This window comes from Enoplosus armatus, chromosome 24 (genome assembly GCF_043641665.1).
Source record: "Enoplosus armatus isolate fEnoArm2 chromosome 24, fEnoArm2.hap1, whole genome shotgun sequence".
Classification (NCBI taxonomy): domain Eukaryota; kingdom Metazoa; phylum Chordata; class Actinopteri; order Centrarchiformes; family Enoplosidae; genus Enoplosus; species Enoplosus armatus.
In genome coordinates, this window is record NC_092203.1 from 79,183 (window position 1) to 103,644 (window position 24,462).

Below are 24,462 nucleotides of genomic sequence, written 5' to 3' on the forward strand. Positions count from 1 at the left end.
AAAAAGACAAGAAGATGTGTGTTTAGTTGCTCATCAGAACTTCTTTCTTGGGTCTCATGGCCGACAGAATATAACCTGATTGGACAGGATGATTCCACTCAGGATATGTTTGTTTTCATCTTGAATTTTGGTCTCTAAATTTCATCAAATTTGAACTTTTTAGATATGGAAATGAGTAACTGAATTTGATAAAACATTCTAAACTTAATATCCACTTACTGGCATGTTCTGGAGCTGTTGACCATATCACACGCTCTTCATCAGCAGATGTTGTTTGGTCCACTGTCATTTTCTGAATGTTGGACATTGAATGTGTGAACCTTAAAAAAATCAAGATTTTGAAATTGCACAACTTAAAATGACTGACTGTAAATTTGAAAGAGGGGAACTCAGACACACACATAAATTCAGTATTTGGTTTTCAAAGTAAAATATTTCAGTGCTTTAAATTCGGTGGTAAATTTCAACACTAAGGATTCAGTAGGAATTCTGTTTCATCTATTTCATTTCATCAGGTATTAAATTCATTATGGCCTTTCTTTGGCTCCATATAACATCTGATCAGTCATAAGTCTGGTGCTTAGTGGTGTCTGTCAGTGTTTGAGGTAAATTATATCAAATATGGCAACTTTACCAAAACTGAAGATGTAATACTAACTTTGAATTTAAGAAGAGTTTTTAGCTCTTAAATAAGAAGACGGTTAGTAGTCTTTTATAAAAAGAAACATCAAATTTGTGTGTATCCTGGCTCAACAAGTTTTTGGTTTCCAGTACCACCAAACTTACAGAAAGTTAAGTTTTATGTTGTTTGTCAGTACAATGAATTTACTGGTTAAGGGTCAAATATACAGGATTCTTTGCACCTGCATGTTTCAGTAAGGCCTTTTTGGGAGTCAGTCGGTTTGATTTGAGTTAACTCAACATGCTGTCGGATGAGTTTTAGGGAAACGCCAGTCTGCCTCTGCATCCATCCCTCGGTAGCCAAAGGGGGGATGATAAAAAATGTAAACGCCTCCACTCTCGTCTCTGCCTGAGATGGACGTGACGTGATTTGCCCTTGGAAATATCTATTTTTCACTTCCTCTTAGAAGGCCTATTTGTCCTTTTTTACTTGTTATATGAAGATCATCTTTGGATGTATTCAGTCAACTCAAATTGCGTGTTGGAAATTCCTTGATTGTCACTGATTGTTAAATTGCATTTAAAGCTGGATACAAGGTAAAAATGAAACCACACTATCATGTCATCACTAATCATGAACACATTTTCCTTACACTCCCCCTGCAAGCAAACAAATGACAAACATGTTAAACCTGCAGCTAGAATTCTGTCAACCTTCAATTTCATAAAAGTGTCATTGAATCTGACGCTGGACATTTATTCCTCATAGAACCACACTTGTGAATAATTATGCCTTATGCCAAGTGTATAGACAGATTCTATAGAAACATGTGAGTTTAGATGCTCATTGCAATTCATATAGTTATGTGCCATAATACATGCATATCCTGTTGGTTTTTGGGGGCACTGTTCGAAAAATGATGCTTTAAGATGCCGTGTGTTGCCACAAAATGTCTGAAAGTTTTATATTTAGTTGAAAATGTATAATAATTGATTTTATAACGAAATGCAATGTAATGTAATCTATCCCCTAAAACAAAAATGATTCGATCCTGTCTGTGTTAACCAAAACAGCCCTGCTAGACAGTCCTTTCAGTCCCTTAAGACTTGAAGACAGAAGTCAAAATATTTGTACGAGGGGGAAGTAATTAAATGAAGATACTGAAGGTAGAAAGACACAAATACAACATAAGGAGAGAGAAAGGAAGAAAAAACATGACAGGGAGAGAGGAGTTGGATTTCACTCAGCCAGCGTTTCCTACTGACTGGCTCGTAATGTGAGCTGGTCACCGTCCTCTGATCCATAATCAATACCCAGTCACAATTGCCAATCAAAATTACTGATACCAACATTGCTTTATATTATCAGCTGCAGTAAAAATACTACAGATCAATCTAATGAATACCAAAGATTCTTCAAGTTGAAGATATATCCAAGCAACATTTCCACAGAAGAAAAGTGACATGTAGACTTATGATTACACTGATATAGACATTTTTTAAATTTTTTTATCATTACTGTATAATTATATATCACTCTTCTGTCATTTAGAATTTGTGGCCTAAATGATTTGAAAGAGGCTTTCCTACCTTGACAGGAATAAAATACTGGAGGAATACTGGAGTATCACTCTATATCAGTAAATACAATTTTTACATTAATAAGATAATTTCAACGAAGGACATTGTATGTAAAAATAATATATATATACAGTCTGACTGGACACTCAAGTTGGTTTGTTATTATCTTGACCCTCCAGTTCTGTGGATATATTTTATATAGTATATCTGATCATTATTCCCTGATCACATTCTGTTCTAGAGTCAGCTTAATGTCAATGGAGAACTGTGGAAATTAAACACAGGCTTTCGACTTCCACTGGAAGGACATGTCAAACATCTTCATGTTTAAGGATCAACCCTATTGCCAGACAAAAGTGTTGATATTTGACAACTCTGAAAAACTTCAAATTGTGGTCAAGACAACATTTTCTTACATTTAAAGTCAATGTAAACTTTTCACTTTCTACAGGTAAAGTTTAGAGTCAGGGTTATGTAGCTAAAGTTAGGGAAAGATCATGGTTATGTTTCATGAAAAGGCAACGTTAATTACAGGTCTGTGACAGGATGCAAACTATGGCGGCCAACATGAAAGACCGACCTCCACACCCTTAGTTTCCAATTGTTACATAAAGGTCACACTATTTCTGTATTTGCACTGACAGTCCAGCTGCATCATTTAAAGTGTTCAGAAGCTAGCAGCTATTTGTACCGAGAAGCTCAAGATCAAATATCCCAAGAGTTAGTTATTGGAGTGTTAAAATAAAATATGTGAGGAATTCACACAGTCACAGCAATGAACATGGATTATCGGATATCACACCACAACATGGAATATATGACAAAAACATTGATTAACTCTGAGTTCAACATAATAAAAACATAAAAGTGGCATGAATAGACCAGATGTGTTGGTGATGATGATGACTATGAGTTGTCAAGAAGAATTAGCTTTACCAAAGAGTCCGCTGCCTGTCCGGCCTTTCCTCATCAGGTACATGGCCCAGGACAGGGGGCCAGAGCTGGAGAATGCCCCAGGGTTCATGCTTCAATCCTGGGTGCAGAAGCAGCAACAGCTGGGGTCAAATTTCCAACGCCCAGAAGGAAGAAAAAAAGAGGGTTTCAAGGGAAAAAACAATAATAAGAAGAGGAAAAACAGCAAGAGGGAAATGGGAGGGAATTGGCAGAAAAGAAAAAGGACAAGGTAATAGAGAAAGAGAAGGAAAAGGAACAAATGAAGTAAGTTTGTTTCACTTTTTGTTAGTCCAAAGTCCAAATTTGAGGTCAACACGAACATTGAAAAGAGAGTCAGAAAACTCATTTGGCATAGAAGAGCTCCAGCCTGTCCTCAACTTCATGAACTGCTTTTATACCCCTCATTCATCTCCTCATCCCCCCCTTCCCTCTCCCTCCACCTCACCCTACATATGAGTAAAAACCAGAAAAAAGTGAGGGAGTAAGAAGCTGGTGGGAGAGGAGGTGGTGGTGGAGAGGAGCCAGTCAAGCTTAATTCATTCCCTCTTTCTCTAAAACGTAGCCACAGGGGACACGACTCCACTTTGCCCTCAGGCTTTTTTAAGCTGCTAATTTCATTTAGCTACTCAAATGATTTTCTCCCCTTTTCTCCCTCCCTCCTTTCCTCCTTCTTGCCCTCCCTCTTTCTCACTATTTTGAAGACCTGGTTGAAAATTGAGGTCACTCTGAACCAGGCACTGAACCTGTTGAGAGCTAATTTGTTCAGTTTGTCTTATTTTTGGAGCTAACACCGCAGTTGCCATTAACTTCTGTTAAGAACACCAGCAAACATGTCTTATAGATGTATAGCAATTTTGCTTTGTCACACATTGGTTGCTTGCCTCTGACTAGCTTGATAGCTAGCAAAGCTAAAAAAATACAAAATCCTCAGGCTGACTGTCTGTCTTAAGCTAGAACATAGAAAAGAAAAAATAAAATCATTTACTTAAATGATTCCTTCCCCTCTTCCCCTTCCCTTCTCCTCCCTCTTTGCTATTTGGATATTCTGGTCAAAAACTGAGGTCACTCACTTGAATGATAAAGTAATTGATTTTCAATATCTTTATTTTCACAACATTTATGTATGGCTTTTGGCTTGTAGCCTACTTGACCAGCTAACCATCACAGTTAACTTTGTTTAGAATACTAGCTAACACATCCCATTGAGGTATAGTGATGGAAGATGATGGAGGCTACTGAGCTACATTTATTTTTGTTTTTACAATAACAATTACTAGGGTAGCAGGTTACATGTTACATAATTCATATAAAAAAAGACTGTTTTCTTCCTTATAGTTACTGTTTAACTCAATAACAATTCAAATGTTCAATTCAGCTACAGCAGAAATACATTTCAATGTATTTTGATTGCATAGTGTGCAAAGTTAAACATGCATGCAGTAAAGCATAATTTCTTATTCTTTTTATTAAAGAAGGTGAGATAAATACTGAACAAAATCCATATTCATATTAGTCAAAACATGGTGAAACTGTTCAAATGAAGCCAAGGGCTCCCCTCTGTCCAATTCAATTTCAATTTCAATTTCATTCAATTTCTCTTTTATTTATATAGCACCAAATCACAACAAATGTTATCTCATGACACTACATATAGATCAGGTCTAGACTGTACTCTTTATAATATTAATATAAAATATTAAAGTCCACACAGTTTAATCAGGTCGACTGCAACTCACCATTCTGAATGTCAAACCAAAGCTTTATTGGATCTCCATCACAGAACCATTGCTGTCTGTTGGTTCAAGCTAAATAGAGATGCACTACCAAACCTCAAGGTGACCGCCACACACACACACACACACACACACACACACACACACAGGCACGCACACACACACTGGTGGACAGTGAGCTTTCCACAGAGACTCCCCCAGAGGCCCTTTGGCTGGTGACATCACCACAAAGCTCCCTGTGTGTGTGTTTCAAAGTGTGTACACTGACTGTGACCCTCAATGGCAACCTCAGGAACAGTGTGTGTGTGTGTGTGTGTGTGTGTGTGTGTGTGTGTGTGTGTCACTGGGTTACGGTGAGCCACAGTGGTCATCTGAGGTGTGTGTGTTCACAGTGAGCCAAAACCAGTGTGTGTGTAGACTGATGGTAAGCCATAGTGTGGTTCTGGAAACATAACTGCTTACGTGGCAGACACATGGTGTGGTAAAACAGAAAGAGAGTGTCCTGTCCTGTTTTTCCCTTATCACTTTCATGTAAAATACCACATTTTATTTCAATTAAATTGACAAAAGCTACTAAAAAAACAAACACCTATCTTCTTTAAAGGGCTACCAAGTGTGTAGACTTGTAGGCTGATCTGTGCCTACAAATAGTTTTTTCTGTTTTTGTCTCTCCAGCACCTTTCTGAACGACTTTCAACTAGAAGTGCTCAGAGCTTTACAATCTGTAATCTTTTCTCTAAGCGGCTGCACACACTCTCTCCTCAGTGGGAACAATTAAAAAAGATGCTGGCACTCAGAAAAAACGCCATGTGGACACAAGCCCTTAGAGTTATTACAACATAAATATCTTTGAGAGGTTTTCAGGGGTCGTGGGTGTAAAATAAGTACTTTGCACACTGATTATAGGGGCTACAACATTTATAATAAGCTACCTACTTGCTTTGTTAGTGCATTACTGTTATAAATACAAGTTATGCAAGTTAAACTGTATATACAGTGTCTCAGGTAATTTGACAAAAATAATGACTTTAGCAATTTTGTGTTGTAAAAAAATCTAAAACATGTCTCTCTCCTTGCATTGATATGATACGAAAACACTACTAAGAGACTGCAAGAACGGGGAGGATATTTTATTTTAATCTAAATTTTTGGGAGAGCAGGAAGGGGTCTTGTTTTTTCTAAGCCAGGGTGTCCATATTATTCAAGCCTTCCCTTGCTATGTAATGAATAGCCATGCTTTATAAAGGAGCACTTTGCCATAGGCAGGTGACAGCAGTCCTGTCTCAGGGTTTTATTTTTCCCATAACAAACATCTAATAACTAATAGAACCAATATGTCAGCTTTGAGAAACTCAGGATGTTTATAGCTATTCGTCTAGTAGTGGTTGAACATAATTCTTTATCTTAATCAACAATCACTTTCACCTTCATTTTATTCTTAAAGGTGTCACACAAAGTTAGCCTATAATATAATGCATGTTCAGCCTTATATGTAACAGCTAGGTCTACTCATAGGTGAAGTGAAATGAAATAGGACTGTGGCTGCTTACAGAGTTATATGATCAGTTTATTTCATGCATGTTACTTTTCACTCCATACAATTTTTTATGGGGAAGGCCTTGTTCCAACTAAATTATGCTTTAATTTGAGGAGCCTGTCATAATAACAGATCTTATATTTCACGTCTCAGTATTCAGTATGTAAAGTTTACAAAGAGATTTAAGAGGAAACGCAGAACAGCACCGTAATCACAGGGAGGTGGAAACTCAAAAATAAATGACACCTCTCTCTGCCAGCGGCTGTCTGTCCCTGTCGTCCCCGGAGTTGAGGCCACCCTGAGGCCAATGACAGTTCCATGGCAAGGATCAATACCACACACACAAACACACACACACACACACACACACACACTGCCACCCTGAGCAAGAGATCGATTGTGGCTAGAGAGAGTCTGGGGAAAAGGAGACGTCCTCTGGTTTTATTTGGTTTCTCATCAGCACCTTTAACACTTCACATCACATTCTATTTAAAGGACTCTCTCTTTCTGATGATGGTTTGACCAGTTGTTTGCTAATATGAACAATTATTTAGAAAGAGACACTCAAAATTAAGATGTGATTGAGTTGAATACCCTTTTGAATGTCCTCCCCCCAAACTGTTCATATTTAGAGAAGAATTTGAGAAATAAACCAAAATCATTTTCAAAAGTATTTCATAAAAGAATATAAAAGTTTTTAGTGATCAAATCAGATTTTTATTTCTACCTTTGCTTCAGGCCTGTTTCACACAATTTTGTAAATAAGTTATACATTTATGCAGAAAGATGCAATTACAGTCAAAAATATGAATTTAAAATATGAAAATTGAATAAATTGGATAATTAGAGATTGTAACGTTCAGTTGGAGAGCTCTTTAAATACACTAATCCTCTTCCATACACTACGAATTAGTTATGTATCACTAATTTCTCGGGGTGACATAAATGTTAAAAAGTTGGAAGTGAGGTCAAATATCAATATTAAATCAGCTTCAGTTCTTAAAATATCACTAGCTTCAATCAGAATCAGAATCAGAAATACTTTATTGATCCCCGGGGGGAAATTATACAGTACTGGTGCTCCCATTCAAGAGTAGAAAGTAGCATACATTTAGAAATAAGAGTATGTACAAAAATGTAAAAAATAAGAAATATAAAAAATATACACATTTACAATATTTAAATGATAAATAAAAGTAAAATAAAGCAAGTGAAAATGTAAAAAATATATACAAAAACAATGTATATATATATATATATATATGTATGTATTGCATTCAAACGCTCGATTAATCACATGTCAATACATATATTATGTTTAGACAGTCACGTAGTCAGTAATGTTACTAGTAATGTCACTGTCTCTGGAGTCCAAACACTGAACTGTTCTTGCTCTCTCACACACTCAGACGTATTTCTGTCTGTTCATTGTTTCTAGAACCGAAGCTACTTTTTACACACTTACATTATACACTTCAAACACTATACTTCTTTTGACTCATCACATTTATACATTTAGATATGTAACCTTCTACAGTTGTCTTGTGAAATCTCATGTATGAAATATGCTTTAAATTGAGTTTCTTATAATCATTATCACTATCATTTTCATGACTAACACTAACACCAACTAACATCCAAATGAGGCATTAGGTGGAGAGACTGTACATTCTGTCTTATCACTTGTGACTGCTTAGTCATAGAGGCTGTGTGTGCTTATATTAATGAATTAAGTTCTCCTGTTCATTCATTACTTTCTGAATATGCATCAGACCACTGATGAAAGGTGATGTTTATTAAAATTACGATCCACACACACACACACACACACACACACTCAGTAAAGACTATAGACAGTAGACATGGATGAGTCAGTTCAGACACTTCAGCAGCTCAGTAGATTTGTATCGAAGCACTCTCATCAATTGATCAGTGACGGAGGAGTTAGCAATTGTCTCTAGTTAACAGAGCAGCCAATTCTCTCTATCTCACATACACACTCACACACACACAGTATATGCACACACACCTCCTCTATAATTCATGGGGTGTATTGTGCGGATACAGTTAACTGCCGCTTAAAAGTAATTAATTGATTTTCTGACATATCAGTTAGCATCAGCACGAAATGACACACACACACACACACACACACACACACACAGACACACACAATGCAGACTTGCAAAATGCAGACTTGCACAAGGTTGGCACTCACACACATAGGCAACACATTAAATCACACACACACAAAGTTGTATGGTGACACACATACACACACTCTACACTGTAATAAGAAATTAAGTCTTTCCACATTAAATCACACACACACAAAGTTGTACACAACACACACACACATACACACACACACACAGGTGTGTAAAGTACATGTCATTATTGTGAAGACTGTACGCAAAATATGTAATTTACAATGAACAGCTGAGTAAAATTAAAATGTGTTTCTTTCTTCTAAGAGAGAAATTATGTCTTTGTACATGTCTTTAATTCTATCAGTAAAACTATATTGATTTGTGTATCTTTAATGATTAACTGTAACACTTTTCACTCCATGGCTCCATTGTATGACAACCTAGTTACATAATATGCACAATTCCACTCTGTACTTTATATATTTCTTGTATTACTTTACCCTCAGTGATCATTGCCACGTTAGCTCTGAGATGTCATGATATTACTGCAGGAAGATGAAGGAGACTGCTTTCACAATAACAGGCTGCTACTTAGAGTCTGCTGCATTCTTTTATGGCTCAACGGGGCATTGCTGTAAAGCTTTCAGTGTTTCTGCCGGTGGTAGATGGAGGAATAAGTGAAAGGTTGATGGTCACCAAATGACAGCACAGGTCACCATGGACAACATTAAGGTTAAAGTATACAACCAAACAAACTAGATAAGGAACTTTACTCCTGAAGGAGGCAAAGTAAAAGCCTTGTAGTTCCTGATATTTACTGCTGCGTGACTGATGTTGAGTTGGATGTAATAAATGAATCAAAAGAGAGACTGAAAAACACCATGAAGCTATCAGCAAATAAAGTTTAATTTATTTTTCCTGTTCTGTCATGTCTCCCTCTTTATCGTTCACTCGCTGCTCCCTCTCTCTCTCTCATTCCCTTGGTCTCTCAGCTTGTTTGTTCCTTTATCTAGCTCTGTTTTCATGTTAATAAACACAACAAGAAATGTCTTTGATTCCAGTGGCACCCAGTATTTCCTTATTTTGTGAATGAAGCTGTACACAAGTTGTAGCAGTTGCAGCGTCTGTGTTTGACCTACAAACTCTGTTTCCATAGTTCCTGTGCAGCCCCGGGAGCAGGGACTTTTTTGGCCCCTGAAACTATACTATGGAAACTGTATGTAGTCCCTGGTTTCACCACTTGTTTAGTTCCAAAGTTCCTCAAAGGTTGATTTGCTCTCATAAATTCCCATGAAAATGGCTGGAAAAGTACTCTTAACATGCAGAAAAGCAATGTGTGTATTTGTCCTTTATTTGTGTGTGTGTGTGTGTGTGTGTTGAATTATTCAGTCGGCCTCTGCGATGAGAGAAGATGGGCTTATTCTTGCTTAACTAAAAATTGATTTTCTGACACAAGAAATGAAGGGCAGAAAAAGAGAGAGAGAGAGAGAGAGAGAAAGAGAGAGAGAGAGAGAGCGCATAACTACTTCAATCATGCGCACAGTCAAAGTTGGTTAAATGTTGACTCTTTGGGAGAACATACAAATGGAAATAAAAGTGAGACAGGGTTTCTGACAGAGAGATAGGATGAGACAGAAAAGCAGCATGACAGATAGAGAGAGGAAGACAGCAGTGCCTCAGGCTGTGTTTAGTGCAGTTTGAATGGCTGAGCAGGTGCATTAGAGCAGAAAGTTTGAACTCACACACACACACACACACACACACACTGCAAGCTGGACAGTGAACATGGGCGTCACAACTGATCAGAAAGATTTTCTGCAGGGACGACCAATTCTGTCCATTCCACGTCTGTGGAGTGTCGGCTAAGAGATGAATGAACTTGAATGCTGACAGATGCCTCGCACTGAGGCCATGTCAACATGGACAAATATGAAGACACAGTTATCTGGGCCTTCGCTTGACATTTAAATGGAGCTTTTCCAAAACACCCTCATCAGGTCTCAAGTTATGTGGGCTGATAAAAGTGAAGTTTTCAAAAACAATGCTGGAGAATTGTCACAGACACAGTGAATGTACAGTTACTCCTGATAACAGTGATGGTAAGACGCAAACCTTCTCACACCAACTCTCTTTTCAATCCAACACAAGCAGCTGTAATAAAACACAAAATAAGTGATCACAGAGTGTAACAAAAGTAGTGATGTCGAAACAGTGGATCCATACAGTGATGTAAAGCATAATTGTGTTATATACCAACTACCTGTTCAGCTTGTACAGCAACAAACTAAGAGTCTGCAGCCACGCTAGCAGCTCTGTGATGTACTTAGGCACGCTGGCCCTTTGAGATAAATGCTATCATGCTAACATGCTTACAATGACAATGCTAACATGTTGTTGTTTATAGTTAATATTTTATTTATATATGTTTAAGTATATTAGCTAACATTTGCTAATTAACAGTACAGCTGAGGCTGGTGGGAACTATTGGATAGATTGGCCAGATGATCAAGTTATTAATTTGGAGGGAGACACGAATATCTATCACAATATATATCACAAATTTTATGGCATTCATCTAATAGCTGATGAGAAGTTTCAGTCTGGACCATGTATTCACATGTTTAAGCAAAATGGTAAATGGAAACCGTCACGATTCCCAAAGCACGCTATATAAGTCAGACCACTTATCATTGAGCACTTTGGAGTTCAATTCAATTCAATTCAATTCAATTCAGTTTTACTTATATAGCGCCAAATCACAACAAAAGTCATCTCATGACACTTTACAAATAGAGCAGGTCTAGACCGACTCTTTATAATGTTATTACAGAGACCCAACAGTTCCCTCCATGAGCAAGCACTTTGGTAGTGGCAAGGAAAAACTTCCTTTTAGTTCAGGTCCCATTCACCCGCTCACTCCCACGTTCACACACCGATGATGACCAAGCTGCCATGCAAGGTGCTGGTCTCTATCGGGAGCAACTTAGGGTTCAGTGTCTTGCTGATGGACACTTTGACATGACAAGGGTTGGGGATCGAACCCCCAACCCGCTCTACCCTGCGCTACTTCCTGTGCTAACCACTGTGCCACCATGCTGCCCTAAAGTGAGAATGACCTTGTCACTTCACAACTGTACGAATTAAGACTCTTGTCCATTAGGAAGGAAGGAGGAATAGTGTGACATTGTTATAGAACCACAAAGTCTGCAAAGGGAGGTCAGGGTGGATGGGTGGGCCAACAAAATGTCAGACTTTGACACTGGAGACTTCCGTTTGGTTTCCTACCAACAGTAAACATTGATTTCTTTTACCATGATCATGATTGTGGCCAAAGGTCCCCCAACCTTAAAGGGCAACTTAACACCCATCTGTAGGAAAAAGAAGTCTGATTTTATAGAAGTGTATGAGAAAGTGACCCTACTTCTCACTTGATTTATTACCTCAGCAAACATTTTCCTAATGAGTTTATGGTCTCCATCGCTAGTTTGAAGTCTTCTTCAATACAGCATGATGTTCATTTTATAAATTATGGTCCCATTTAGAGTAAAATACACGATAAAGCAGGGTATGCTTTAGGGTGTGGCTACCTTGAGATTGACAGGGCCTCTCACCTCCAAAGTAAAATAGTAAAAAGGTGCCGTATGAAGGTAAGTGGAAAGAATAATAGATTGGTGTAGATATATGGAGGGATGGGTAGAGTAGCAGCAGTGGTGTGTGGATAGAGGGATGAATCCAGGCCCTGAGGGCAGGAAGGGAAGAATGAGAAGAAGATTGAGGAGGAGATCTCTGAGGAAACGAGGGATTGAGTGGAGGGGACAACAGAGTACCAGGACTGATGATGAAAATGATGATTCAGGAGAGAATCAAGCAGCTTTATTTGGTCTCATTCACTCTCTGATCCCTTCTGTCCACCTCCTACTGTGGGCGGGGTCCCTCCATTCATTTAATGATATTGACATGAAAGAAAATCTATATTAGCACCACTTCTTCCATTGTTGTTGGTGAATAACAAAAACATCATATTAGAAGTGAACTATGTTGACTAAAATAGATTTGAGGATATACTTGTCTTTCTAGGAAAATGTTTACTTAACAACTGCTAACTTTGGTTTAACTGTGTGTCTAAGGCACAGGTTTATTGCGGTCAGTTCTTTGCACGAGTCACTATAGACAGCCACATAAATCAATGACTGCCACGGCCTAGATCATATCTGACAGTCAGAGAGGGAGACTTCCAATCAGCTAATTAGCCATTCACACCCCTCAGGCTTTGGTTACTTACTTAACCTTTTTGTAGTGTGTATGTGTATGCACACTTTTCCATGCTAAGTAACCTTGAAGATTCTGGAAAAAACGGATAATCAAAGTGGAAGGAACCAGCAGAATCAACCAATCAGACATCTTAAACCCAACCACACGGGGACGCACAGAGTCCCAAACGAGCCAATGAATAAATCAGAAGGCTTAGTCGCTGAGCGGAATTTACAATACAGAATAGAAGGGTGCTAATGGGTATGGGCCACACATACACACACATAAAGACAACACTTTGCATTCACTTGTTAACCACAATGTGGGGACAAATGGGGATGGAAGGAAGAAATGGGGGTGAGGAGGAGTGAGAAAAGGGTGAGGCAAGTTTTTGCATGGCTTCTTCGTTAACCACAGGACTGAAGGGACCTTGCCTCGTCTCACATAGGACACCTGTCCCACCAGACTTTACAGACACGCACTCGCCATCTCGGCCATTAAGGCTGAGGGGAACAAGTGCGGTCTGCAGAAAAACGGGTCAGGAACATTGAAAAAGCTCTGGATGATCAGAGGCTTCATCGATCGTCAGATGGCCGTTTGCTGTTTGCGGTTTCTTGAAACTTCGGAGCAGGTCAGAGTCAGCGGGGAAGTGTAGCGAAACAAAGAGGGCGACTGAAAATAGAGATGGGTGACGACATTCTTTAAAAAACAGCTATGCCAACATACAGTTGTCACAGTTTTTTGAATGCTTGTAGGTTTAGCTGCAAATGATATCTCCCAGATTAGCCAAAAAGGCAAGAAAACAATAAGATGTCAAGGTCTGTCTCTGTAACCCTAACCAAACTGCAAACCTAAACATAACCACTGACTTCCCACCCTTGCAACACACACAAACACTTAGATACACATACATAGAGGGCTTGGTATTGACTGAGGTAGCTGTGAAGGGCTGCTGAGCTTAGAATGGGTGCACACTGTGAGAAGGTTCAGCTTTACCATTGATATGGGTCTGTGGCCTCGCTGGTGGTTCCCCTCAAACCTACACACACGCAGTTGTGTTTCCAACACTTCAGAGGGCATTACATTGCCTTACATTAATTTCCTGGAGACTTTCCCTACCCCTAACCACTACTTGCCTAACCCTAACCCTGACCTTCCACACCCACACTTCACATTTTTTTGTATTTAACGTGTAGAAATAGAAAATGAGACGTTGTTCAACGAGCTGGCAGCCCTACAATTTGGAGGGATTTATAGACCAGCAACAACTAACTTAGCATTGGTGACTTTACACACCCTCCAGCTCTAAAAACCGGGTGACTCCTGAATGGGGACGTGGCCATGGCTAATGTTAGCAAGCCAGCTAAGAACACACAACGTGTCAATGTAGCGGAGCGTTCCTTGCAAGGGCATCATTTCCATTGGGGGTGGGGGGACATGTCCACCTCACTTTTATACTTTCAGGTTTATTTCCTCTCTAAAATCTTTGTAACACAGTAATGAAATTCATTCCTTTCTCCACAGACATATCAGTATGTGTGAAATTGTATCAGTCAAATCCTACAAGACATCAGTGCTGTCCAGAACATCATTTTCATTGGGGATGGGGGGACATGTTCTCCTCACTTTTATACTTTCAGGTTTATTTCCTTTAAAATCTCTGAAACACAGTAATGAAATCCATTCCCTTGTCCAGAGACATATCAGTATGTGTGAAATTGTAATCAAATCTTACAAGACATCAGTGCTGTCCAGAACATGTTAATATTACAATAAAACACTGAAGCAATTAAGCAGGCAGTCGGAAGGAAGTGAGCGGGGGCATCAGAGAGGGAGGAGACAGAGGAGGAGAGATGAAAAAGAAGAGAGGAAATTAAAGGATATTTATTGGAGCTCTCTCTTCCTGCTGCAGCTGATTGAGGAGGACAGGAGAAGGGAGACGCTGTAAAAAATTATGCTAAGATCTTATTCAAAAAATGTAATGTAAACTGTGACGTGGGCAATTACTGTTTCCTGATCCACCAGTTTCAGTGCTCCTTGTCAGAGACTCTCCAAGTGTGTGAAACTCTAACAGCATTCTTCCAAAACATATTCCTTCATTTGGTGTTTTATGATATTGGTAGGGAGCGCTGTCTAAAACAAGATCCTGTGACTGTGAGGGCCATAGCGTATGATTTAGTGCATTAGTTATGTTTCTCCACTTATTTCCTGCCCTTCTGCAGTTTTAATAAAATTTAGCATCAATTCCTCTGAAACAACAGAAAAAAATAATATCCTTGTTATTGTTATTCACAGTGGTGGAAATCCATGCTAAAAACCATCAGCTGAGTGTTGACATTTTTTGCAGGGGGAGGTGCTGAGATCAAACAGTAGAGCCCGGCTGTGTGATGTGTGGCCAGATCCCCACATGGGAGCCACTGTGTAGGTGTGTTTACTGCATGAGCATGCGTGTGTGTGTGTGGACTGAGGGAGAAAAAGACAGATGAATCCATAGAAGGCATTCTGTGCTTATTCCCAGGCTTTAAAACAAGAGCCAGAGATCACAGCTGGACAAATTACCCAAAACACACACATTCACACTCACACGCACACACACACACACACACACACATTCACATGCACACACGCACACACACACACACACAGATAGAGAGAGAGAGAGAGAGAGAGAGAGAGAGACAGACCAGTTTTTACACAGAGTTAATCAAAAGGAAACATTACAAATAGACCAATAGATAGATGAAAGACAGACTTTATTGAGTCCTTCTGGTACTCTTTATTAATGTGTATCATCATGATTGTGTGACTATACATATATGGACACTGTGTGTGTGTTCATTTGTGTGTGGCTCCAAAGTGCTGAATCATTATGGTTGTAGCAGACAGTTCCTCAGAGAGACTCAGCTATAAAACCTTACTGAGTTTAATAGTTGGACAGCAGGAGGTGACACAACACATCCACACACTCTCTTTCATATGGCAGTACAAATGAAAATTTTTCAACAGTTTTTTTCCTGCAGCTATAAGCAGGAATGGAAAAAACTTCCTCTAAAAATTATGTGTATACACATATACAGAAATAGCTACTGGCTACTCCCCAGAGGAGGAATCCTAATGATTTTGGTGACCCCCCTGACGTTTCTCAAGCATCACATTTCCACTTGTACACAATAATCAACATCTAATGTATAGACTGTTGTGAAATTTACAACACAACACATTCCTGTTCCTCAGAGGATGAAGCCTTTCTATTTCGGAAACCCATAAGCTTCCCTCTAGTGACACCCACAGGATAAAATATCAGACAAGATAATTTATAACTAATGGGCAGATTGCCATGAATTGCATGTTTACACTGCCCAGAGGATAAACACTCTATATTGTAATGACCTCTCCTTTACAACCTCAGATAAACACTTTTTAGTCCCATTACTGCTACTGGTACTGGTGCTCCAAGCACCAACCTCCAGGTTGACCCTACTTCTAACTGGATTTATTACGTCAATAAATATTTTCGTAATGAGTTTTTGGTCTCAATTGCTAGTTTCAAGTCTTCTTCAATACAGCATAATGTGCATTTTCTATATTATGGTCCCATTTATAGTAAAATAGACGATAAAGCAGGGTATGCTTTAGGGAAAGCCAGGTGCAGTCAGGTTGCCTGTATATAGTGCATCCGGAAAGTATTCACAGCGCTTCACTTTTTCCACATTTTGTTATGTTGCAGCCTTATACCAAAATGGATTAAATTCATTTTTTTCCTCAAAATTCTACACACAACACCCCATAATGACAACGTGAAAAAAGTTTTTTTGAGATTTTTGCAAATTTATTAAAAATAAAAAACCTGAGAAATCACATGTACATAAGTATTCACAGCCTTTGCTCAATACTTTGTTGATGCACCTTTGGCAGCAATTACAGCCTCAAGTCTTTTTGAATATGATGCCACAAGCTTGGCACACCTATCTTTGGGCAGTTTCACCCATTCCTCTTTGCAGCACCTCTCAAGCTCCATCAGGTTGGATGGGAAGCGTCGGTGCAGGATGTCTCTGTACTTTGCTGCATTCATCTTTCCCTCTATCCTGACTAGTCTCCCAGTTCCTGCCGCTGAAAAACATCCCCACAGCATGATGCTGCCACCACCATGCTTCACTGTAGGGATGGTATTGGCCTGGTGATGAGCGGTGCCTGGTTTCCTCCAAACGTGACGCTTGGCATTCACACCAAAGAGTTCAATCTTTGTCTCATCAGACCAGAGAATTTTGTTTCTCATGGTCTGAGAGTCCTTCAGGTGCCTTTTGGCAAACTCCAGGCGGGCTGCTATGTGCCTTTTACTAAGGAGTGGCTTCCGTCTGGCCACTCTACCATACAGGCCTGATTGGTGGATTGCTGCAGAGATGGTTGTCCTTCTGGAAGGTTCTCCTCTCTCCACAGAGGAACTCTGGAGCTCTGACAGAGTGACCATCGGGTTCTTGGTCACCTCCCTGACTAAGGCCCTTCTCCCCCGATTACTCAGTTTAGATGGCCGGCCAGCTCTAGGAAGAGTCCTGGTGGTTCCGAACTTCTTCCACTTACGGATGATGGAGGCCACTGTGCTCATTGGGACCTTCAAAGCAGCAGAAATTTTTCTGTAACCTTCCCCAGATTTGTGCCTCGAGACAATCCTGTCTCGGAGGTCTACAGACAATTCCTTTGACTTCATGCTTGGTTTGTGCTCTGACATGCACTGTCAACTGTGGGACCTTATATAGACAGGTGTGTGCCTTTCCAAATCATGTCCAATCAACTGAATTTACCACAGGTGGACTCCAATTAAGCTGCAGAAACATCTCAAGGATGATCAGTGGAAACAGGATGCACCTGAGCTCAATTTTGAGCTTCATGGCAAAGGCTGTGAATACTTATGTACATGTGATTTCTTAGTTTTTTATTTTTAATAAATTTGCAAAAATTTCAAAAAAACTTTTTTCACATTGTCATTATGGGGTGTTGTGTGTAGAATTTTGAGGAAAAAAATTAATTTAATCCATTTTGGAATAAGGGTGTAACATAACAAAATGTGGAAAAAGTGAAGCGCCGTGAATACTTTCCGGATGCACTGTAGGTAGGTCTGGATGTTGTCTTCATGTTCTCTGATCCCCAGCTCCACCCTAATATCATCCAAATATGGTCACATCATCTTGGTTTCCAAAAAACAAGAGAAGTGGGATGGCGCCCCTTGATTCCAGAAGTAAAAAGTAGACATTGTTAGGGCCCTTCAAGGCTTATATGGACATGAAACTCTCCTAGTTGAATCATCAGTATAAACGATAAGCAACTGTGTTAGAAAATATCTGGTTCTTTAATAAAAAGTCAAATGTGCAATCCTGTGGACATAAAAACATAGGGTGATGCGCCAACTATGACTCTAAAGGTGCATTTTGAGCAATGGCGCGATGGCTCATGCTATCGTAGTTTTTAAAACCCTCCACCCTAAGCTAAAAAAGAAAACCTGATTTCTCAGAAAGTTGAAATAATTAAAACTGATGGTCACAACATAAACTTTTAGTTGTAGGTTTTAATTCAAACCTAAATTTGGAGCAGCTGGTACATGTTTTCTAACCCTGAACACAGTTGGACAAGCTGATGACAGGAGGATGAAAATGGTAAAAAAAAAAAGTGACCTTTCAGACTCCAACTCTGCTCGACAGTGTGAACACTGTGACCAGTTGAGAAATAGTTGTCATACATAGTAGGAGGGAGGAGAAGGAGGGGTTTCTGGTAAAAGAACAGTACTAACTTCTCATAAGTCCTTCCTTCTGCTCTTTCATCTATCCCAATTTCCATTTAATTCTCATGGACTTCCCAACATCAGCAGCATGCTGGAAAACACATTTCTATCTGCTTGAAAGCAAATGTGTGCGTATGGGAATCAAATGGCAGGACTAAAGTACCCTAGTACAGCATTTCACTCATTTCCTTTTTGAAGAGCAGGATGGAGTGCTTACTGAATTTACACTTTAGGGTTTATAGAAATTCATCATTTGTAATCAAATACAACTTTTTTTCGGCCCATTATCTATATTGGATGACAACCCTCACAATTTGTGTCCAATGCCAATGTCCAGTGGCAATGCAGGAAGTAGTATGTCCCTTATGTAAAGAGGTGGAAAGTAAGGGTATGGGGTTCGAGGTGATTGATGGGCATGTAGTTAATCCAACTTTCATACGGGAGACCAAAATTTGCATCCTGTCACAAACAACAAATACAATTAATGTTTTCTTTTCTTTTTTTTTTTAAGAAAAACCACAATCCTACACAGTTTAAACTGACTTGCCAGATCACGGCCAAATTTGCCATCACTACAAAACTGCTTTTGTTGTACTGTTGCCGACCAGCTTTGGACCGCATCTGATCCAGGCTTAGAATACATTTGGGCCAAATAGATTTGTCTGAAGGTATTTTTGCAAAAAGGCCAGTAAGGTTTACTTTATTGTAGAGTTAGGTACATTGCATATAAAATAAATTCTGTCACCCTTTAACTCTTTTCACTCAAAAATTGTTGTTCCTATTGGTTTCACCCACATTGCTGGCTAAAAACTTCATCATAAGGCTTTGTTTATGCTCCTCCTTAGATGGCGCGTAAGCTATGAGCATGCACAGAGGCTTTTATGTGCGTTATCTGTATTCTCTGAAACACTCCAATATCACTGATGCGGTAGATGGTTACCAATGATGTTCTGGGCGTTTTTAATCACCGCTGTATAGCCCTCCTATCCTGGGCCATGCACATCCCATGCCAGTTTGCAATGTTTCCAGTCAGGATGTTTTCTATTGCTCCTCTGTAAAAGTAAACTTGGCACTGAAAATTTGCCCTCTTAAGTTTCCTTAAACAGCTGTTTCTGAGCTTTCTATACCAATGTAAATGGTAAATGGTAAATGATCTCACTTATATAGCGCCTTTCAACCTTCACGGTTCCCAAAGCACTTTACAGCTAAGTCTCATTCACCATGCCACCATCCATGTGGAGATGTGTGATGTCTATGACAGGTTCTCTGTGATATTGATTCCCAGGAACCTGAAACTATTCACCTGCTCTACCTCAGCTCCACTGATGCAGACAGGGTTGTGTCTCCATCTCCTTTTTTCTAAAATCAATTATCAGCTCCTTGGTTTTGCTGACGTTGAGCAGTAGGTTGTTCTCTCTGCACCACTCAAGATTATTGATTTCCTCCTGATATGAAATCTCATCATTGTTTGTAATCCAGCCAATGATTGTGGTGGCATCCGCAAACTTCACAATTGAGTTCCCTCCATGTTGGGGATTGCAGTTGTTGATGCACAGCATGACTAGGAGGGGGCTGAGCACACAGCCATGGGAGGCACCAGTGTTGACCACTAGAATGGAGAAGGTGTGGTCGCCAATCTGAACTGTCTATGATCCATATTTTCCCATAAATAGGCTCCCCAATAGGTAGATTGAGACTCGCCCAGGTAGCTGACCTAGTAAACCCTCAGCCCTGCGGATTGTTTATCGCTGCAGATATGTGACCGTACTTGGCTGTAGAGAATACATAATTTAAGCATATGGTCAAAGTGCATGAGCCCCGCAACAATGTGCCTTCATGTATGCATGCCTGCCCTGTATAAACGAGCACAAGCTGCAGTTGTTCAGGAATTCATAGTGTTGGTGGAGCATTACTGACATTTGTGTTACTATTTTTTTCCTTGTCTATACGCCAGTATCAGTGAATCGTTATGATGGCAGAATCTTCACTGGTGTCAGCTACACTGTTGGTTCCAAACCATCTGGAACTGACCAATGGACCTTCAGGCAGAAATCACACATCGGGCCTACACTGAAATAATGTCCGGGGCCTTGCAGAGGGTACCAGGCATTTATTTGAAGCAGGCTTATATTAGAGACAGACCTTTATTTCTCATTCCCTCTGTTTGATAAGTATATTCACTCATATCAGAATCAGAATCAGAAATACTTTATTGATCCCCAGGGGGGAAATTGTACAGTACCGGTGCTCCCATTCAAGAGTAGAAAGTAGCATAATTTAGAACTAAGAGTATGTATAAAATATAAAAATAAGAAATACAAAATACAAAATATACACATTTACAGTATTTAAGTGAAATGAGGTAAAAATATATACAATAACAATGTATATGTATGTATGTGTTGCACTAAAGTGTGTGACTATATATGTATTGCACTTAAACATTTAGAATAAATAGTGAGGTGGTGTATGAACAGGTGAGGTAGATACAGATTTCCAGTCTCTTCCTGAGTGTCTGACACTCAGAGGGAGGAGTTAAACAGTCTGATGGCCACAGGCAGGAATGATTTCCTGTGTCGCTCTGTTGTGCATTTTTTAGTATGAAGCCTCATTGTTTGCTTATTTGTGTTTTCTGTCCTCCCTGAGTGTCTTCTCTCTGTGTCTTCTCTCTGTTGTTTTCTTTCCTCATTGCTGTCATCATATGAAATTGAATTTCATGGTGTCATCAGTGACAGAGCAGGCAACATGAGGCGAGAGCAAGGAGTATGACAAGCAACAGTGGTCTGAAATCTGGTCTCTCTTCTTGTGAAAAACAGAGCTTAAAAGAAAATTCAGTGACCCTGCCTTTGTTCCCACCTTCACACAACTGGCCAATTGCTTCGGGAAATGGGCATGACTGTCGGATTGTCAGTTTCAGAAAAAAGCTCCACCAGATAGGTGTGGGGATTAGACCCCGACACTAGTTGCGTGTATGCCCCTGCTTGTGATACTGTAGGATGGAGTTGGGATCCTGTCACATCAAATGTCTCCTTCCTCAGTCCTGCTGTCAGCAGTAGCCTCCTGCTCCTCTTTCTTCAGTACATCTTCATCCTCCTCCTTCTTATTTTCACTCCTTTTTTTCTCTCTTCATGTTAGCTCCTCCTCCCTTCTTCCTGTTAGTAGACTGCTAAAATAACGATTTCCGTTTCTCATGCTGTTGTTTTGCTCCAACTTGTTTTTCTTTTCATGCAGGGGCAAACACACACACACACACACACACACACACACACACAGATGAAGTCCAGTCAGCCCTCTCTTGCGGTTATTTATTGGAAAACTCTGCTTGGCTTGTGGCTTTGGTAAGTGTGTGTGTGTGCATGACACAGAGAGCGAGTTTCTGTGTGTGTGGTTTAAAAGCATGGCTAACCAATATACAGTAAATGCAAAACTGGATGCCCCACACAGAGATCGTCTCTTTGTCTGGTCTACAAATTGTTCCAAAAAAATAATTTGCATTGAATATCTGATGTCTACAAGTTCATAACAAGGTCTGTGGAGTCTTTGTGTATCAATGTCTGTGTGTGTAGTTTCTGTTGTTAATGTTAACAGCAACAGTATTGCTCTGCCGTTGACGTGTGTATGTGTGTGTGTTGAATGCAAGGCCTTGTCTTTCTAACGGTCGCTCTGTCAAACACATCCTCCTCGCTTCCTCCTTCCCTCACTATCTCCTCTGTCTGTTACAACTCTCTCTCTCTCTCTCTCTCTCTCTGTCTCACAGACACAAACACGCACACGCACACACACCACACACACACACACACACGGCCAACTGACATTTTGAAACAGTGAAACAGCCTCTGTTAGTTAAACAGGATTGAGTTGCGGCTGTGGCTCAGGAAGTAGAATGGGTTGTCCATTAATTCCACCACCAGTCACCACCCTCTCACCTCCCTCCAATAATGTACCCCCTGCTTCTCTTAAGCTAACAAGTTCAACAACTGCTACCAAATTTAGAAAGTTAGCTGCTGTTAGCTAGAACTAAACCTTGTCAGATTTTAAGCCAAATAACAAGGCTGCTTATAAGCAGTTATTGCTATCTACCCAGACGGCTTACTAGCCTGTGAGTTTGGATTATTCAGTTGTGTGTCTAATTTAACTCACGTTAACTGCTGGTGATAACACTGTCTCTTTGATACTGAGTAATAAACCATGTTTACAACCCCAGTTAGGTAGGTAGCATGTGCAGCCTTGTCAAGTCATTTAAATAAAAGGGGACGTTGTCTGTGCCTGTGTACTGTTTTTATTTACAGCAGCAGATAGTTGATTGTTGTTGCTCTAGCTAACAGGAGCTAACTGCTACATACGGTAGCAGTTGTTGAGCTTGCTAGCTTAAGAGAGGCAGGGGGCATGTGACTGGCTAAAAGGTGAGTGGTAACAACATCACTGTCATGAAAAGCAGGGCTGCTAACTCTCATGCATTGACCGTGAGACGCAATCGAGTGTTCGCCCTGGTTCCCTCGACAAAAAGCCAATGGGACTTTTGGATTATTGCAGACAATAAACTCTGTGACAAACAAAAGTGTATGATACTTATATGTTTTGCTCAGCAAGATAATCTTCACAAATGAACACCTCATGATTTTTGAAACGTAAATGGAATCGCCAGCAGTAAAATGCAAATGTTAGGCGTTTGTCAGAGTTTTTTGATAGAAACATTTTAAAATGAAGCGTTGCCAACAACAGCGCTATGATGAATTGATCGCTGTCTGTCATTAATTAATTGATGTCTTTTATATCTTAAAATGTAAAAGTTAAGTATGGCTACATGAAGTAAGAAGGACTATGTTCCTATATACGCCATTCAATTTAATAATATGAGATGGTGGCTATACAATGCTTTTTTTATTTTTATATTTTTTAAAAAGGGAGTAAAAAAGGCATGTAGTTTGAGTTACAGTGAGAAAGTATAATCATAATGTACTCATCATAATAAAGAGTGCTAGACACTGAACATTATTTGTTGATGCGCCATAAATAATGTGCCATAAATCTACCAGTTCTATTCTTCACAGTATAGACATTAACCAGAAATGGGGCATGCCATTAAAAGCATCAATCGTAGAATGTAAAACTAATAATATATAAAATAATAATATATATAACATAATATAATATATATAATAATAAAAAGTAGATGTATATCAGCGTTTTCACCAACATATTAGTCATTTTATAAGGGAAAGATACAACATTTATCCATACATTCATGTTTGTATTATTATATTATGACATATAGAACCAGTGTCATTGGGATCAGTTCAGATACAGGATAAAGATAACTGATCATTTTAAAATGCATTCAGTAAAATAGTGCATTTAATCAATGAATCGATCAGTTGATCAACCTTTTCATTTTCTTTCTTTCTGCTCTTCTATTAGTTTTTTTCATATCATTTTCCTTTTTTGGGGAAGGGTTTATGTGTATGTATATATATGTATATGTGTATGTGTATGTGTATTTGCATATATATCCTGAATTTGTACCACTCAGTGCTTACTCAATTTAAATAAATTCTTATGGATTCAATTTAAACATTGACTGACATTCCTAGCCTAACAAGAGATCTATCAAAAGGAAAACCACAAAGGAAAATATTGGCTTATTGCAGCTGAATAATATCTATCCATCCGGAGTCTGAGCACACAGAACAGGCCAGCAGGCCTGCCTGATATCTGACCTCTTAACACTGCCAGTGTACTTTGAAACTGTGGTAAGTAATGAATGTGAGAAAGCTCATATATTAGTGTTGTGTGAGAATACAAGTGCTCTGTGAACACGAGTATGTCTGAATGTGGCAACATACTGAGAGTCAGCATCTTTTA

General features: G+C 39.4%; 1 protein-coding gene across 2 annotated transcripts in view; it reads right to left on the bottom strand.

Moving 5' to 3' along the window:
- Positions 1 to 24,462, bottom strand: part of runx1 (RUNX family transcription factor 1) — a 53,777-nt gene that overhangs the window by 23,517 nt on the left and 5,798 nt on the right. Inside the window, exon 1 of one of the 2 annotated variants that reach the window (XM_070930343.1) lies at positions 3,139 to 3,226. The exons of the other annotated variant lie outside the window; for it this stretch is intronic. Coding sequence (XP_070786444.1) covers positions 3,139 to 3,226 — 88 coding nt within the window. Of the gene's footprint in view, positions 1 to 3,138; positions 3,227 to 24,462 lie in introns of those variants that run through there. 2 annotated transcript variants of the gene reach the window in all.